General features: G+C 36.0%; 1 protein-coding gene across 3 annotated transcripts in view; it reads right to left on the bottom strand.

The window, feature by feature from the left end:
• AKT3 (AKT serine/threonine kinase 3) overlaps window positions 1–17,058 on the bottom strand; it is a 344,608-nt gene extending 327,550 nt beyond the window's left edge. For 2 of the 3 annotated variants that reach the window (XM_049776506.1, XM_049776507.1), the window contains exon 1: window positions 16,849–16,972. In XM_049776506.1, the coding sequence (XP_049632463.1) occupies window positions 16,849–16,894 (46 nt within the window). In that variant the 5' untranslated portion in view covers window positions 16,895–16,972. Of the gene's footprint in view, window positions 1–16,848 lie in introns of all 3 variants that reach the window. The other variant, XM_049776508.1, reaches the window with a different exon arrangement.
• Between the last annotated feature and the right edge of the window lie 2,152 nt (window positions 17,059–19,210).

Raw genomic sequence — 19,210 nt, 5'->3', positions numbered from 1 at the left:
CTGAGCGTCAAACGGGTGTGGCCCAAAAACCAAAAATAAAAGAAAAAAATACAACAAAAAATACAGTGTTGAAGGCTAGAGAGATAGTACAGCAGAGAAGGCACTTGCCTTGCCTGGGACTGACCCAGGTTCAATCTAAGGCATCTTATATGGCTCCATGAGGACTACCAGTGCTCCTGAGTGTAAAGCCAGGAGCAAACAAAATATAATGATGGGTGCACTATTGTCACTTATAATAGCATAACTGATCATTGAATGTTAACAGATAATTAGGGGAAGTTTCCCTTTGTCAAAGGAGAGAGAAATCATGGAGAGAATATCTTCAAAGGAGAAGACACAAGTTCAAGGGGTATAGCTTCCCTGAAATTCCCAATGGGACACAAAGCATATGTGATACTATCTAAATAGCATGAGGATTCCACTAGAGATGGAAGATGTACCATTTAGCCATTCTGAGAGGCCATTCTTTTGTGTTTACCAATTCTGAGCCCCTCTGTTACCAAAGATCAATAAAATATGTTTGAACATTTTTCTTTGCTTATTGGGCCTCTCTCTCAAGCAGTCCTGAGGAGGCCCTGGGTCAATGGCCACCACCAGTGACAACTCAGCAGCCAGGCCTGATGGGTCAAAGCTAGAAATGTACAGCTGCTTGTGTCCTGCATGCTAGGAACCAACAGAGCTATTCCAGCATTCCTCTGGGCCTCCAGGTTCCTTTGAAATGTTTCTAAAAAGAGGCATAATGAGCCATTACAGAAAAAAAAAAAAATGCAGTGAAAATGTTACAAAGAAAACAAGAATATGGTAAGAACAAAGGAAACATGATAGAAAACCCCAACATAACAATAAGAACATCAAATATGAATAACCTAAAATAATGTTAATTCAAAGTAAGACCCCAACAGAGGCCATCTACGGAAGAAGAAAATTAAATATAAAATTCAAGCTAAATATACACAGATTCTTGAAGAATATAATATATCTTATATTTAAGATATCTTAAAAATCCATTAGGATTTTAAAAAAAATCAAGAGGTGTCAAAGACATGGTCTCGGGGTTGAGGCACACAACTTACATGGTGCCAGCCATGGTGCAATCCCCAGCAATCTATGGTCCCCCAAAATTTGGAGTTCAGCACTAGAGGCCTAAAATACCCTCCACTAGGGTGGATCCTTGACATCACAGGTCAGAGTAGCACCTCATTCTCTTGAAATGAACTGTCTGTCTAGTTAGCCAAGAATCACTGAATCTCACTGAATCTCTTGAACACTGCTTGGGAATACTCATATGAAGAAACCTCTGGTACAATTAGATTATATCAACCACAATTACAAAGAATGGTATCAAAGAAAAAGATGGGTCTATCATATGATGAAAAAAATTATAAGATAAACTACAAGACAGCCATATATATTAATATAAACAAAACGGGTAGAATTAAAAACAGAAAAAGAGGGTGTGTAAGGATGTGTTAGCCTTGCATACTATCAACCAGGATTCGATCCCCAGCACCAAATACAGTTCCCCAAGACAGAAATAATCCCTGAGCAAACCCTGAAGTAAGGTCCAAAGGCCCCACCTCCATCCCCAGAAAAAAAAAAGATAAAATTAATGATCCCCTTTTATCCCTTTTTCAGTAACAGACTAAACTAAAGGAAAAAAAGAATCAATAAATGTAGAATACATGCTTACTATCTCCATACCTGCCACAAAAATGACTATATGACAACTTCTAAAAATCATATAAACTTCTATATAACCACAAAGTTAGTCAAAATGTCCCTACACATTTTTAAATTAAATAACTCCTTTAAATAGCTCATAATTAAAACATCTTATGAAAATCTCTTTAAAAAAATTAGGGTGACTTTCAGAACTATTTATTAGTCCAACATGTGCACATACCATTACCTGAAATTTAAAATAGAGAAATATTCTAGAAAATGTAAGCAAATCCTTAGTAATAAGTTAAAATGATAAAATATTAAAATATAATTCAGGGGCCAGAGACATAGCATGGAGGTAAGGCGTTTGTCTTTCATGCAGGAGGTCATTGGTTTGAATCCCGGCGGCCCATATGGTCCCCCGTGCCTGCCAGGAGCAATTTCTGAGCCTGGAGCCAGGAATAACCCCTGAGCACTGCCGGGTGTGACCCAAAAACCACAAAAAGAAAATATATATATAAATATATATATATAATTCAATCAGATAGGATAATTCTTGTGATGAAATGTAGCACTTTATATTCAAATATTAAATCAATAAAGGGAAAGCTCAAAATTCTCATTTAAAGAGATTGGGAAAATATCTGAAAAATTAATATCCATTCACAATAAAAGCTCACAGCAAAATAAGAAAGAACAAAAGGAGTCTTTCTCAACCTGATAAAAGACACAATGAGAAACCTGAAACTAATATGATAGTGATAGAACAAGATTTTTTCCAATAAGATTAAAAGTTAAGGATAAATAGTTTACCCCTTTTATTCATAATTATACTAGAGGTAAAGCTGCTAATTACTTCTTTTTGTTATTGTAGTATTGTGGTTTTGGTGCCGAAACCAAGCCCGGGGTCTCATACATTCAAGATATGCCTTCTACCACTGAATTACATTCCCAGTCCAGTACTGGAGTTCTTAATGAATAGAATAACTTAAGAAAAAGTATTAAAGACATAAATATTGGAAAGGACAGAGCAAAACTTGACTCTGCAGATGATTTGACTGTTTACACAGAATTTTTAGTAGTAATAACATTTAGGCCAATAATGTAGCCATAGTAAAGAACATGCTTCACAAGTGCTTACATACATGTCCTAGCACCTCCCACTAAAACAAAAGATGATCATAATAAAGTTTCAGGATACAAAAATCAAAAGACAGGAGTGACAGCACAGTAAACAGGATGCTTGCCTTCCACATTACAAGCACAGGTTCAATTCCCAGCACCCCATAAGTTACCTGTGTCCGTCCAGGAGTGATCCCTGAGCATGGAACCAGGAGTTAAACCCTGAGTACTGCTTGGTGTTGCCTTAAAAATTAAAAAAAAAAAAAAAAAACACAACAAGAAAAACAACACAAAATCAATATAACAAATTAGAGTGTTGATTGTAAAGGTATTTGTGGATGTATTTGTGTTAAACAGCAATCTATAAATCCATATGCAAAGGCATATAAAAGCTTATTATTTTATGGTCTCTCCTTTTGGTTTTCTTGGTTAAATATTTTTAAAAAGTGGAAACGCTAAGAAAAAATTTAGTGTTATTATTAGTATTTCATTTTAGAGTTTCAATACCACTAGACAATAACTTTAATTTCCAATACTTATTTCCATTTATAATATCTAATCTACCCAGCATTTTATACAATCACGACCATAGCACTTTACTGCACTGGAAAATGCATACTGATAAAAAGGTAAGCAGGAAACCATACTATCATTTTCTCTCTCTCTCTTCTCTCTCTTTTCCCTCCCCTCCCCTCCCTTCCCCTCCTCTCCCCCCAGCTGGGTGGTCAGGGATTATTTCTGGCTATGGTCAGGAGACTACATAATGCTAAAGATCAAACTGGGGTCTCCTAATTGCACAGCATGTACATAAACATTGAGTGCTCTATTTGTCACCAATTTATTCTCAATTACTTCTTTAATTTATCTCAAAATTTATTGTGTAAAACATTAATGAGATTAACAAGTATGTATAAGGAATAAGAAAAAAAGCTCTTACATCTCAATAAGCACTCAAAATTAAAAATTATATTTTATTTAGATCACAACAATCAAATTTTAAAAGCAACCTAAATTTTATTCTTTAAGTTACTAAATAATCTGCATATAAGAAATAGGCTATTTTGTAAAAAAGTTCCAGACAGAATCTTTTAGCTTAAAATTATAAAATACTCACTTTTTTATTTGGTCACACCTATCCATGTCAGGGGCTTACTGCTGGCTCTGAGCTCAGAAATCACTCCCACTGGGACCAAGGACTACAGGGAATACTGGGAATAGAATCCAAATCAGCTGTGTAAAATCAAGTGCACTACATAATGTATATCACTCTGTACCCAGATACTCACTTTCTAATTCATTTAACAAAGCACTGTATAGAGCATATGACCTATACTATACAAAGGACAATGTTTATGGGTATCAGTGATTTGAGAATGTGAACTAGAACAAAAACTAGAGTGTTTAAGAAATATCAGGCTGTTACATAATATGAATAAATGTCACCCAAAAAACACAACACCAAAGTACAATTTCTTAGATAATAAATGGGAAGATGAGATGAACAGAAACTTCCTCAAAAAAGAAATACAAAATGCAAAAAGGCACATGAAAAATGTTGGAGCCAGAGCGGTGGCGCAGCAGTAGGGTGTTTGCCTTGCATGCGGCTGACCCAGGAAGGACTGAGGTTCGATCCACTGGCATCCCATATAGTCCCCCAAGCCAGGAGCGATTTCTGAGTGCATAGCCAGGAGTAACCCCTGAGAGTCACCAGAGTGTGGCCCAAAACCAATATATTTATGTCGCTCTGCATCACTCAGGAATATGTAAGTCAAAACAATATTGAGATGTCTCATACCACAGAGACTAGCACACATCCAAAAGAACAAGAACTAGTGTTGGTGTAGATATGAGAAGAAAGGGAATCTCATTTGCTGCTGGTGGGAATGTCGAATGGTCTAGCTTTTGTAAAAAAAAAAAAATATGAATATTTATAAACAGTGTAAGAATTGAGTTACCATTTGACCCAGAAACTACTTCTTGGAACAGACTACAATGGCCAAAAAAACAAACAGAAGGAACGACATTTGCAACCGTATATTCCTTGCAGCACTATCCACAATAGTCAAAATGTGTAAATAACCTAGTGTTCAAGCATAGATGACTGAATAAACAAACTATGGTACATATACACAATGAAATATTACTCTCCATAAAAAAAGATAAAATCATGCAATTTGCTGCTGCATGGAGGGACCTGGAGAGTGTCATATGCTGAGTAAAGTGGTCAGAAGGTGCAAGAACTACACAAAATGACCTTTTTTATTTTTTTTTTTCAGTTTTGGGGCCACAACCAGTAGCACTCAGGGGTTACTCCTGGCTCTGTGCTCAGAAATCACTCCTGGCAGACTCAGGGGACCATATTGGATACCAGGGATTGAACCCGGGTCAGTCCTAGGTCAGCCCACATGCAATATAAATAGCCTTCCCTCTGTGTTATCTATCACTCAGGCCCCATATGTAGGATATAAAGAAATCAATGGTGAAATAACGATTACCTAATGACAATAGAAACAAAGAACCTGAGAAATCCATTGCAGAGCCTGGGGGATAGGAAAGAGAAGGGGCAAAGTCTATGAAGAGGGAAGTATACAACCAGGAGAAGGAGGTGGTGCTGAAAGATGGTAAACTGTTATGTGTGAAATCTATCAGCAACAGTATCGCAAACCACAAAGCAAAAACATTAAAAAAAAGAAAAGAAAAAAGTGCCTCTCTTAGAAGCAAACTAGAAGGTGGGAAGCAAATGGGGTGGAGGGTCCTCCCAATAATAGAGGAAAATGGGCACTGGTGAAAGGATTGGTGTTGAAACATTGCACACCTGAAACCCAATCATGAATAGCTTTGCAATTCCACAGTAACTAAAAAAAAAAAAAAATCCGAAATATAATAAAACAAATTAAACCCAAAACATAAACAAAAGGTGTGATACATGCATACAACTGCATTAATCAGAATTATTTATTATAATTACTTTATTTAAGCACATGGATACAAAATTGTTCATGACTATCAGTCACAGAATGTAAACCACCCTTCACCAGTGCACAGTTCCTGCCATCAATGTCCCCAGTTTCCCTCCCACCCATCTACCCCATCTGCCTCTGGGCAGGCATTCAAAATTCTTAAATAATAAAGTCAACTCCAGTGTTTTTACCAATTCAAAATACTAAGACCAGAGATTGATTAGCATTATATTAAAATTTTAACTTGTTAGCACGTCACCTACCTGTGACACTACTTAGGCTTTTTTAAGAAACATCATTAAACAAAAGGAATTCTAAAAATTACAATAAATCCTTGATAAGTATTACTTCACTGTGTAAAGTTCTATAATTTATGCATTTTAATTAAACTTCATACTTCCAATTAATGCAGCACAGAATATTTAGAGAAAATACCATTTTATAAAGGAATAAAGAAAGCAAAACTTTTTGTCTGCATCTATTTCAGATACATTACCCAGTAAATGTAAGTATACCTATAGGACAGTCTCTGGCACAAGTTAATAAATGTTTAATACTTACTAACTTGCCTCCCATGTTGCTTTGCAGCCAAGATTAAGGTGCTCTCCCAGGATCACCAAAAAACCCACAAATACTTTTGGTATGTTTGCAAAATGATCTTCTCATCTTTATTTGTAACACAATCTTATTATCACAATACCATTTTGCAATTGCTCCAGAAAAGCACAGAAAAAAATTGTTTCACTACTTATGTATCACTAATACTGATGTATTAATATTAGAAAATCATCCATCCTATATAATATCAATGTTTATCTTTAATTCTTCTCTTCAGAAAGATGTTTTCTTTTTTATTTTCTTTTTTTTATTTAAACAACTTTATTACATACATGATTGTGTTTGGGTTTCAGTCATGTAAAGAACACTACCCATCACCAGTGCAACATTCCCATCAACAATGTCCCAAATCTCCCTCCTCCCCACCCAACCCCTGCCTGTACTCTAGACAGGCTTTCTATACCCCTCATACGTTATAATTATTAGGATAGTTCAAAATGTAGTTATTTCTCTAACTAAACTCATCCCTGTTTGTGGTGAGTTTCATGAGGTGAGCTGCAACTTCCAGGCCTTCTCTCTTTTGTGTCTGAAAATTATTATTGCAAGAATGTCTTTCATTTTTCTTAAAATCCATAAATGAGTGAGACCATTCTGCGTTTTTCTCTCTCTCTCTCTCTGACTTATTTCACTCAGCATAACACATTCCATGTACATCCATGTATAGGAAAATTTCATGACTTACTCTCTCCTGACAGCTGCATAATATTCCATTCTATATATATACCATGGTTTCTTTAGCCATTCATCTGTTGAAGGGTATCTTGAGAAAAGGGGTAGTAGGACACACAAAGAATTCTCAGGAATTTACTCCTGGCTCTGCACCAAGGGATCACTCCTGACAGGGTTGAAGGGCTATAAAAACAGCTGGGGATAAAACCCAAGTGAAAGGTATTTTCAAAAGAGCAACTTAACATACTGAAAGTACAAATAAAAGTAGGTAAAACCTGAACAGTATACTTTGAACCTGTTATAAGTTCAAAGTAAAAATTAATACTGTAAATTGTAACTTTATACCAAAACCTCATGTTTTGAATACCTTTTAATAAATTCATAGTCTCAATGCTTACAATCAAATATGAATTACAAAAGAATTACTATTTTTATTTTCACTAAGTACAATGAAGTTCACACAATTACAATTACCCCATGGCAAACAAATAATAAGAAATAAAGGTTTAGGGAACAAAATGTATTTTCAACAAAATAGAGCTATATAAAAATAAACTTAATTACGAAATTTTTACTACAATACAAAATTATAATTCAAATAATACTGAAAATATGTAAAGGACTTACAGGAAATAGTGGAATGGAAACATGCTTAAAATTGGTATTTCTACTAATTCTTTCAAGAGTAAGAACACTACCATCACAAAAATCAGTTACTGGGACCATCCAGTATCCCAAATATATTTCAATTACATTTACAGAACACCTGACACCAGAAATAAACAGTAGCAAAATAAAAACAAGTTAAAAGCTATCTTCAAGTGGGAGGAAACATTGAAAATACAATCTTTTTGTGCTTAAAATTAAGTAACAGTTAAAATAGGGACAAACAGGGGCCGGGCGGTGGCACTAGAGGTAAGGGTGGCACTAGAGGTAAGGTGTCTGCCTTGCCTGCGCTAGCCTTGGACGGACCGCGGTTCAATCCCCCGGCATCCCATATGGTCCCCCAAGCCAGGAGTGACTTCTGAGCGCATAGCCAGGAGTAACCCCTGTGTGTCACCGGGTGTGGCCCAAAAACCAAAAAAAAAAAAATAGGGACAAACACTACAAAAAGTAATATAAATTAGAACTTTCAGATAGCTAAAATAAATAAATTTTAAAAAGGAAAAATAAATAACTCAATAATAATTGAAGTTAGAAGAAAAGTTAACCAAAATAATTTTTTCTTTGTTTTATTTTTGTTTTCGTTTTTCGGCCACACCTGGGAGTGCTCAGGGGTTACTCCTCGCTCTACACTCAGAAATCACTCCTGGCAGACTTGGGGGACCATATAGGATGTGGGATTTGAACCACCGTCCGTCTGCATGCCTGGCAAATGCCCTACCTCCATGCTATCTCTCCAGCCCTAAACCAAAATAATTTTAGAAAGAAAAAGAATCAAGAAAATTTTCCAGAACAAAAATAAGATATAAAAATATCAAAACACAACCTTCATTTAGAATATCTAGGGAAAGGGGAATAAAAGTAAACAAAAAAAAACAATAAACCAGAAAATATAGATTAGAGACATAGTACAGGTTGATTTCCTTACATACTGTCAACCCCAATTCAATTCCTAGGTACCTTTATGTTTGCTTAACACTGCTAGGAATAAACCCTGAGCACAAAAGTTAGAATAAGCCCATGCACTGCCAGGCATGAGATACACACATGAAAGAAAGGAACACAGGGAGGGAGGGAGGGAGGATAAAAAGGAGGAAGGGAGGGAGGGAGGGAGGGAGAGAGGGAGGGAGGGAGGGAGAAAGGAAAGGAGGGAGGAAAGGAGGAAGGAAGGAAAGAAGGAAGGAAGGAAGGAAGGAAGGAAGGAAGGAAGGAAGGAAGGAAGGAAGGAAGGAAGGAAGGAAGGAAGGAAGGAAGGAAGGAAGGAAGGAAGGAAGGAAGGAAGGAAGGAAGGAAGGAAGGAAGGAAACAGAACATAGAACAAAGATGATCATTGGAGCAAAATAACAGTAAAACAAATAGGGCACTTACCTTGCATACAGCCAATTCATGTTGGATCCCAGCCCCCCACCCCAATAAGATTCTGAGCCTGGCAAGGTCCCTAATACTGGACTGGTGTTGGGAAAACGTATACCTGACACGTAACTATGGATAACTGTAAATCACAACCTCATATAAAAAAGGGGGGGCAGAGAGATAGCATGGAGGTAGGTGTTTGCCTTCCATGCAGAAGGACAATGGTTCGAGTCCTGGCATCCCATATGGTCCCCCAAGCCTGCCAGGAACAATTTCTGAGCGTGGAGGCAGGAGTCAGGTGTGAACCCCCACCCAAAAAAAAAGAAAAAGGTGATCAATGAACATAATAGGAAGAAAAATGAAATCAACTATAGACTTCCCAGAACTAAATAAAGATATAAGCCTACCAAATAACCCATCACTCTTTTACAGGATGAATTAAAAGAACTATCATAATTCTCTTAGATATCATGATACTAAGAAGCAGTCTAAAAAGCAACAAACACTTCCAGAGGACAAAGTAGATTAGAATCAAATCTCTTACCAGAAAAACTTTTATTAAACGATAATGAAAGCAGGGGCTGAAGCAACAGCACAGCACACAGCGGTAGGTTGTTTACCTTGCATGTGACCAATCCAGGATGGACCCAGGTTCGATCCCCAGCATACCATATGTCCCTAAGCCTATCAAGAGTGATTTCTGAGCACAGAGCCAGGAGTGTGCTCTGAACAGTGCAGGGTGTGGCCCAAAAAAAAACAAAACAAATGATAATGAGAGCAATCTTCCAAAATTTTTAAGGGGGGGCAGAGTAAATAGTATATGATTTTTCATGTAGACTACCTTGGTTGGTTTACTCCCCAGCAACACTATTTCCCAAGCATTTCAGGGAAGGAAAAAAAAATAAGCAAGGCTCAAGTTTCCCCAAGCACTACCCAGGAGAACCAAAAAGCAACAAAAAATATAAAGGAAATTTTATTTTTAAAGTAATACTACATTTTAATTAAAAAGTAATTTTTTACTCTGTAACAACTTTACCATAAAACCAGTATTTTTTTTTAATGCATAATTTTTTTTTTTATTTAAACACCTTGATTACATACATGATTGTGTTTGGGTTTCAGTCATAAAAGGAACACCACCCATCACCAGTGCAACATTCCCATCACCCAAGTCCCAAATCTCCCTCCTCCCCACCCAACCCCCGCCTGTACCCTAAACAGGCTCTACATTTCCCTCATACATTCTCAATATTAGGACAGTTCAAAATGTAGTTATTTCTCTAACTAAACTCATCACTCTTTGTGGTGAGCTTCCTGAGGTGAGCTGGAACTTCCAGCTCTTTTCTCTTTTGTGTCTGAAAATTATTATTACAAGGGTGTCTTTCATTTTTCTTAAAACCCATAGATGAGTGAGACCATTCTGCGTTTTTCTCTCTCTCTCTGACTTATTTCACTCAGCATAATAGATTCCATGTACATCCATGTATGGGAAAAAAGACCTTTAATAAACAACAGGATATAATTATCCTCAACATCTTTTACTTACCAGGAAAGTATACATCTCTCTGGAAAGTGTTAAAAGAGAGATTTAGAAAATGAAAAAAAATGTATGGAAGTTTCACTTCTTTTTAATAATCTTTAGCATTATAATCATGAGTATCAGTACATCAATACATCAGGTCTATTGGGTGCTGATCTCAATTTTTTTTCACAGTGGTTTAATTCTTCTAAAACCTTAAGTATCTATAATTTTTTCTTCTAATTGAAGCACTATGTTTAACGAATTTCCATGGCATTGTTATCATGTTGTCTTAACAAAGGTGCTAGGAAAACTGGCTAGCCTCATGAAGGAATAAAAAGTAACTAAACCTCTATCTTACTCCATATACAAAAGTTAATTCAAAATGGATTAAAGTACTTGGTATTAAAGCCAAACAGGATACATTAAATTCATCAAAGAAAATGTAAGTAGAACTCTCTACAATACTGACTTTAGAAAACTCTTCAAGCAAACAGCCCCAATGGCAAAGAAAACAAAAGCAAAAATAAATAGATGGGACTATAACAAACATGACAATTTCTATAGCCAAAGAAACAATAATCAAAATATAAAGACACACTACTGAACAAAGGAAATTATTCACACAACAACACAGGACAAAAGATTAATTTCCAAAATAAATAAAGTATACATAAAATTCTATAACAAGAAAATAAATTCTTGATAAGAAAGGGAAAGGAACTCTAGACGCTTCCTCAAAAGACATAAAATTGGAAGAGGCAAATGAAATATTGTTCATAAATAATTATCAGAGAAATACAAATTAAAATAATGAATTATCATCTCAAACCAGTGTGAATGGTCTACATCCAAAAATAATCAGTGCTGACGGGGAAGAAGAAAAAAGAAGAAAATGATATTTGAATTTTGTTGTAATTATTGTGGTTTTGTTTTGTTTTGTTTTGTTTTTTTAAGGGGACCATACCCAGCAGTGGTTAAAAATTACACCTTGCTCTGCACTCTGGCATCATTCCTAGAAAGGCTCAGGGGACCACTGGGGAACATGCCCTGGATTGACCACATGCCAGGCAAACCATTTTAACAGCTTTACTATCACTTCTGCCCCTCTTCCATTTTTCAATAAGGTTCACTCCTGAAGTATTAGGAGATAGGGTGATTCTTTAATCTTCATCACAAGGGGTCTAGCTTGCTGGTTTACTGATTGAGGGCCCCCAGAACCACACCCTACAGTGCTAAAGAGAGACCACGTCGAGCAAAGAACTAAACTTGATGCTTCACATATGTGAGACAAGAATATATGTGTATTATCTGCTAGCCTCTAAACCCTGAATTCTATGCCCAGCCCAAATTGTATCCAGTGTTAAAGTGAACAAAAGCCATTTCTCAGATAATTTTTATTGTCAGCTTATGCTAACAAACACCTATATACCTTATATACCTCTTTTTTTTTTTTTTTTTTTTTTTTTTTTGGTTTTTGAGCCAGACATAGTTATGCTAAGGGATTACTTATGTGATTAGGGACCTCTCTGGGAGCTTGAAAGAACATAAAGGGTGCTAAGTTCCGAATCTAGGTCTTCTGAGTGAAAGGTGATATACATTGTACTATGTCTTCAAACCCTCACATACACATCCTTTTTCAAAACTGTACCTTGGGATTCACTCTAATAACTAAAAAATCCAAAACCCAGGACCAGAGAGGCAGTACAGCAGGTAAGGTCCTTGCCTTGCACAGGGCTGATGACCTGGATTCAATTTCCAGTGCCACATATGACACATATGACTTCCACAAGCACCAGAAGTGATCCCTGAGCACAGAACTGGAGTAAGCAGGCAATGACAGATGTGGCCAAAAAATTTAAAAACAAATTTCAGAAGACATGAGATCTAAGAATGAATAGGATTTGTCTAGTAATACAATTAAGTAACATATTAGCTAAATATTATATACAGAAAATGTCAATTCATTTTAGAACATCAACAAATACTGCAATTAAAAACTGAAAAGCCAAGTAATCAATTAAAAATGTACACTCTTCAACCACAGGGCAAAATTATGGTAATTCGAAAACACAGGGAAAAAAATTATAGGTCAAGTTAAAATATGACTGATTTGAGTATCAACATTTATTTTCTGTAGATCCCATACTATTTTTAAGAAATTAACATACAATTAACTTAGAAATTAGCATTTTCACATAATATAGTCCTGCTTTGAAAAACCATTGCACATTATCTATTACAAGACTGATAACATAATAAATGCTGTAATTGACAGGGAATGGGATACAGAGGTAGGGAATATAAAAATGCAAAGAGAAAATTATGAGAGGTACAAATGTCAAATAAAGTGGCAAGTTCACAGTCAATGTCTAAACACTTTCAAGTTACTGATGTTAAGTACTAGAAGTTTGGGGCCAGAACTATAGCACAGTGGTAGGGCATTTGCCTTGCATGCGGCTGATCCAGGACAAACCTTCGCTCAATCCCAGTGTTCGATATGGTCCCCCAAACAAGGAGCAATTTCTGAGTGCACAGCCAGGAGTAATCCCTGAGCATCACCGGGTATGAGCCAAAACCAGAAAAATAAATAAAAACTAGAAGTATAACCACAATGGCAATAAAAAAAATTTCTTTAGGAATAGGAAAAATGATTATTAAAAGTTAAAATATTCTTTTTGTTTTTTTGGAGTTTTTTTGGGGGGGTCACACCCAGCACCACTCAGGGGTATTACTCGGTTCTGTGCTCAGAAATTGCTCCTGGCAGGCTCAGAGTACCATATGGGATGCCGGGAACAAACCAAGGTCCGTCCTATGTTGACTGCGTGCAAGACAAACGCCCTATCACTGGGCTATCACTCCGGCCCCAAAAGTTAAAATAGTCATTATTTACAATAAGGATATAGTAGGCCACTTGAGATTAAACAAAAATAAATATATATATACACCTATATATATGTATGTGTATACATATATATGTGTGTATATGTATATACATATATATGTGTATATATGTTTATATGTATCTGTGTATATGTATATATATATGGATAACAAGGAGCCAGAAAACTAAATAGTAGAGCAGATAGGCCACTTGCCTTGCAACTAGCCAACCCACTTTCGATTCCCCACCCTCCATCGGGTCCCCCAAGATGGGCCAGGAGTCATCCCAGAGAGCAGGGTCAAGGTAATCCCTGAGCACGATGGGTGTCGCCCAAGCAGAAAAAAAATAAGATTTAAAAAATAAAATAATTTGGGCCGGAGCAGTAGCACAGCGGTGGGGCTCTTGCCTTGCTCGAGGCTGACCCAGGATGGACCTTGGTTCATCCCCAGCATCCCATATGGTTCCCCAAGCCAGGAGTGATTTCTAAGTGCATAGCCAGCAGTAACCCTTTAGCATTATCAGGTGTGGCCCAATAACAAAAACAAAAATAAATAAATAAAATAAAATAAAATAATTAAACTGGCATAATAATCAGCAGTGTCCTGGTTACTAAATTTAAATCAGATAGTTATCTTTAAGAGAAAAATAAAATGGAAAAGATAGAATAAGTGAGAATTTATACTTTTCATCTTACACCTTTGATATTCAAACTCTTAATTTACATGTCTGTTACCTCCCAAATTAAATACACACAAGCAGAAATACAAAGAAAGCTCCTCTTTCCCTAACCAATGCTATAAAAATGCTGAGAAATCTTTTGTTTTTTAACTCTTCCTATGTCCCATATATTATACCAACCATCTATTAACAGTATTGTACATAAAATGCAATTAGATTTAAGAATCACCCCAAACCCTTTATAGAATTCAGTGACAGAAAGATATTATACGTTAGAATTTCAAAGCACGCCACTTTCATTTTCACCTATTTCTCACAATGACTTTGTTATAACAGGTTTTAGAGAGTAATAAAGTAACATTAATAAAGTAAAGAGTTTCTAGTGATTAACTAACTTGAAAAAAATAAACAAGTAGTGGATCAGGAGAGGTAGTATAGGGGTTAACATGCCTGCTTTGCATGAAGATGAACCCACTTTGATGTCCAACACTGCACAAAGAGACCCAGAGCCCCTGAGAACAAAAACAGAAATAGTCCCTAAGCACCGCCCATGAGACTCAAACCCCAACCTATAAAAGGAGGGGCAGGACTGTGCTCAAGTAGAAGAACATAGAACTTATAGGGCTGATCTCTGAGATTCAATCCCTGGAAAGGCCTGGACCCTGAGTACCACTTAGCATGACCATGGTGGCCCCAGAGGCAATACAGAATGATGAACCAAAAATAATTTTAAAAAGCAATAAAATGATATATAATTTAGTAAATAGTTAAAATAAAACCCAAAAAATATCTTACAAGACAGAAATCTAAAAACTATTTCTAATTTTATAAGAATAAAAGACTTAGCCACTTTGAAAACAGTTTGGCTAGTTTATAAAGTTAAACATATATTTTACTTTAAGATCCAGAACTACCATTTCTAGGTTACTACCCAATAAAACTGAAAGCATATCATGCAAAGACACACTGAAATGTTCAGAGCAGTCTTATTTATAATAGTTCAAAATTAGAATTAGCCTAAGTGCCCATCAACCAATAAAATAAACTGGCCCAGACAGAAGACTATTATTCAACAATAAAAGGTGTACGATATACTTATTGTGTATGATCTACACAATAACATAGATAAATCTTAAAAGTAGCAAGCTGTCTGAAAGAAACAAGATACAACAATTTATAACTCTAATAAATTCTACGAAAGCAAAATTATAGTAATAACATATTAACATATTAGTGGTTGCCAAGGTTAAGAGAAAAGGACTGAGTGCATAAAGAATAAGGAGGGGCTGGTGGGATAGCATGGAGGTAGGGCATTTGCCTTGTATGCAGAAGGACAGTGGTTAGAATCCCGGCATCCCATATGGTCACCAGCCTGCCTGAAGCGATTTCTGAGCGTATTGCCAGAAGTGACCCCTGAGCGCTGCCGAGTGTGACCCAAAAACCAAAAACCAAAAAAAAAAAAAAAAGAATAAGGAAACTTTGTCTATAATAGAAATGTTCTATAGCATGATTCTAGTGTTTATTTTACTGCTGCATTAATCTGGCAAACTTCATCAGTTATAAATTCAAACATCAGTGGATTTTACTGCATGTAAATTATAACTCAGTATGTCTTTTTGTTGTTGTTGTTTTGTTTTTTTGGGGGGGGCCACACCTGGTAACGCTCAGGGGTTACTCCTGACTATGCACTCAGATATCGTTCCTGGCTAGGGAGGACCATATGGGACACTGGGAATCAAACCGAGGTCCGTCCTGGGTCAGCTGCGTGCAAGGCAAATGCCCTACCTGAGCTATCTACTAGTACATATCACATTTAACTACTGACAACAGCTTTTCAGCACAGATAGTAACTTCATTCAAAAAAAATACTAAAATAGCTATGTAAAAGAATCAGATGATGCAAAAGAACTTAAAGGGTGTCTAAAAGGAACCTCCCCTAATCCTACTCAACTTGGTCATGTGAACAAAATAACATTGCCTGGCAAGTAAATCTAGATTCTAAACTCTAGATTTCTAATAAATACATGGACCATACAAGCAGGTGATTCACAGAGGATAAACTAAGCTTTTCATGGAAAAGTTCTTTCTTTAATATTAAAAATTATGTATTTCACTTAGTTATCTAAAGTAAAAGTGAACAAGAAACACTAAAATTAGGTAATAAAAATTAAAAATATAAAATTAAAATATACACATACATACACACACCGAAAGAAAAGGAAAAAAATAAAATGACCATTTCTTCTTGGATCTCTTACTCCAGAACTTTTACTTACCGAATTTATGGGATTGCTGAATCCAAGAATTTATTTTCCTTTCAGCAATTTAAGTCATTCCCCTGTCACCATCCCAAATGGTAATATATCTTAACACTTTACACTTACAGACTTACATGTTCTTAAATGCATATATGATTATTTTCTTCATATTGCAACATTCCAGAGACATCTCAGTAAATGTAGGATATTTGGTAAAAAAAAAAAAAAAAGGCACAAACTTTTTTACTAAGATGCCTATATAAAAAGATGGCAGAAAGCCAAACTATCATAATATTTAGAATCCCTAAATAACAAACTTAATATGTTAATTATCACTTCTTTCTTACTGGACATCATGTCAGTTTCTTTGTAAAAAGCATCAGAAAAAATGCTTCCAGGATACCATTAACTGCTTAGCAGCACACTTACCAACCAAATTATTTTTCTTTGCTGAACACTTACCCCTCTTCTGAACCCAACCTTCTTTCACAATGGTAACATCGCTCATGATGGCTCCCTTCTGAGCCCCCAACTTGGAGAAACGGTACTTTGTGATAACAGCTTTGGGGTTTGGAATCTCTGCTGCTGCTGCTGCTGCTGTTGCTGCCCGTCCCACTCTCTAGTGATGACTCAGCCTGGAAGGAAGTATTGAAGAAAAGATTTTTTTTCCATTCTTGCAACTCACACAGCAATAACAAACAACTGATTCTTTGTGACTGTCTTCAACTGGCCTGACCTCACATAAAAGTTCTAGCTCTTAAAACTGGGAAAATTATTTATTAAATAGTTCTAAAATGAAAGCACTTCTATGGTCTTGTGACAGATTTCAAATAACTTTTAACCTAAAATTTTACAGGAAAAATGTCAAGAAAACCACTGTCACACCCACAAAAATACAGAAAATTTGCCTTATAAGAGTTTGAGATGAAAAGAGACAAGGCTAAGACAACTAAATCATGAAGTAGGTTGTTTCAAAATCCCTATAAATTCAAAAACTAAAGACAGAGAAATTGTAAACAAATTTAACTGTTGTATTTTATTTAAAATGCTAGAAACTTTGCATGTCTTGTTCCAGTAACTTTTATTTATATTACATTAAATAAGACAAATAACATTTAAAAAATATCTTTTTTCATTTGTTTTAGGGCCACACATGCAGTTCTCAGGGAAAAATGCTCAAATTCGAATACTCCAGGAAGTGCTCAAGCAGATATATAGTACTGGGGATTAAGCAGGGTCTACTACTTGCAAAATATGTGCCTAAACCCTATACTATTTCTGTGGCCCCAAAAATCATTTTATAGTAGTAAAAATAAAGTTAATGTGAAATGAAAAAAATAACATAATCTTAGAAATATATCAACAACTATGATAACTGCTTATATCTATTATTCAAGGCAATCTTCAAAAACGACCTATACAATTATTACTAAATTAATACAAAATCCATTTCATACATGTGGAGACTCAAACTCATAGCACTTTGCTAAGTGAGTATCAAAACAGTTAAAGAGATCATTCGGTGTCAGGGATTAAACCTGAGGACTCTATGTAATATATATTCTCTTGTTCTCTTTATTTCTTTCTCTATCTCTCTTCCCTCCTTCCTTCCTAACTTCCATCCTATCCCACCCCACATCTACTAATATCTCAACTACTAGTCTTAATTAAAGACAAGAAAAGTCAAAAGAGTTGGGAGATAGTATGTGATGGTCAAGTGATGGGTCTAGAATACACCTGACCACACCAGCTGTTGCCCTGGTGTTCCCTAGCACCTCTGCACTAGCAGGAGACCCAGCATCCTAAGGCCAGAGTAGCACTGCATCCTCAGTGCCCTGCACAGAACTGCTGACCCAGATGACCAAAAATCCTTAGTGGAGCCTCAGGATCTCCCTGAGCACTACTTGAAAGCCTTCTACTCCAAAAAGAAGCCAAAATAATCTGTGAAAAATTGATAACAAATTTACAAGTTTAGAGACTGGATTTCTCAATATGCAAATAAGAAAAAATGGTATTTCAATATTTGGAGTATCATGTTTTTGAAATTAAAAAATATTATAGGGGAAAGATAGCCATGTATGCTCTGGTCCCCTACCAGCACTCATTCCTGAACACAGAACCAGAAGTAAATCTTAACATAACATCAAGTGTAGCCTGAAAACAAAAATAAATTTCCTCATAAAGAACAGTTCTTTCTGGGACAAAAGTCTGAAATTTACCCAGTGGATCTCTGTAAGGCATCTTTTAGTATAATACCCTAAAAAATATAGTTTAATGTCAGAAATGTGGCTTCAGTGATAGAACACATTTGTCCTGGGGTTTGATCTACTACATGCCACACCCCTACCTCCAAACCTTGTCCCACACCCCCTCCTCACAAGCATTGCCAGGTCTAAGCATGAGAGGCTTACCTACACTCCCAAGAGTGACTCGCACTCAAAATATTCTCACATACATAGCAATGAGCTTTACAGCATTATGTTCCATTGTCTCTCTCAACCAAAATTTAAAAAAAAAAAAAAAGTCAAGGTAAAATTGAGTTAGAACACTGCCACATAAAGGGATGCATAGTGTTTCAGTCATATTGAGGTGTGGTCCAAGAACAGAAAAAAGATCCTCATTTTTAAATAACCAGAAAAAAATTGGATGAATAAACTGTTTTCTCCTACTGGATTTTATCCATCAAGATAGACACCCCAACCATTGAGCAATTAGGAATCAAGACTAACATCCTCTTTCTAAGAAAACCTGAGAAGGTTTGTGTGATTGAATAGAAGGCCAAGTTTTCATATGTCATGAGTCTGAAGGAAATACCACTGGAGGG

This window comes from Suncus etruscus, chromosome 7 (assembly GCF_024139225.1).
Source record: "Suncus etruscus isolate mSunEtr1 chromosome 7, mSunEtr1.pri.cur, whole genome shotgun sequence".
NCBI classification, from domain to species: Eukaryota; Metazoa; Chordata; class Mammalia; order Eulipotyphla; family Soricidae; genus Suncus; species Suncus etruscus.
Note: the sequence above shows the minus strand (reverse complement) of the source record. Positions and strands in the feature narration are given on the sequence as shown.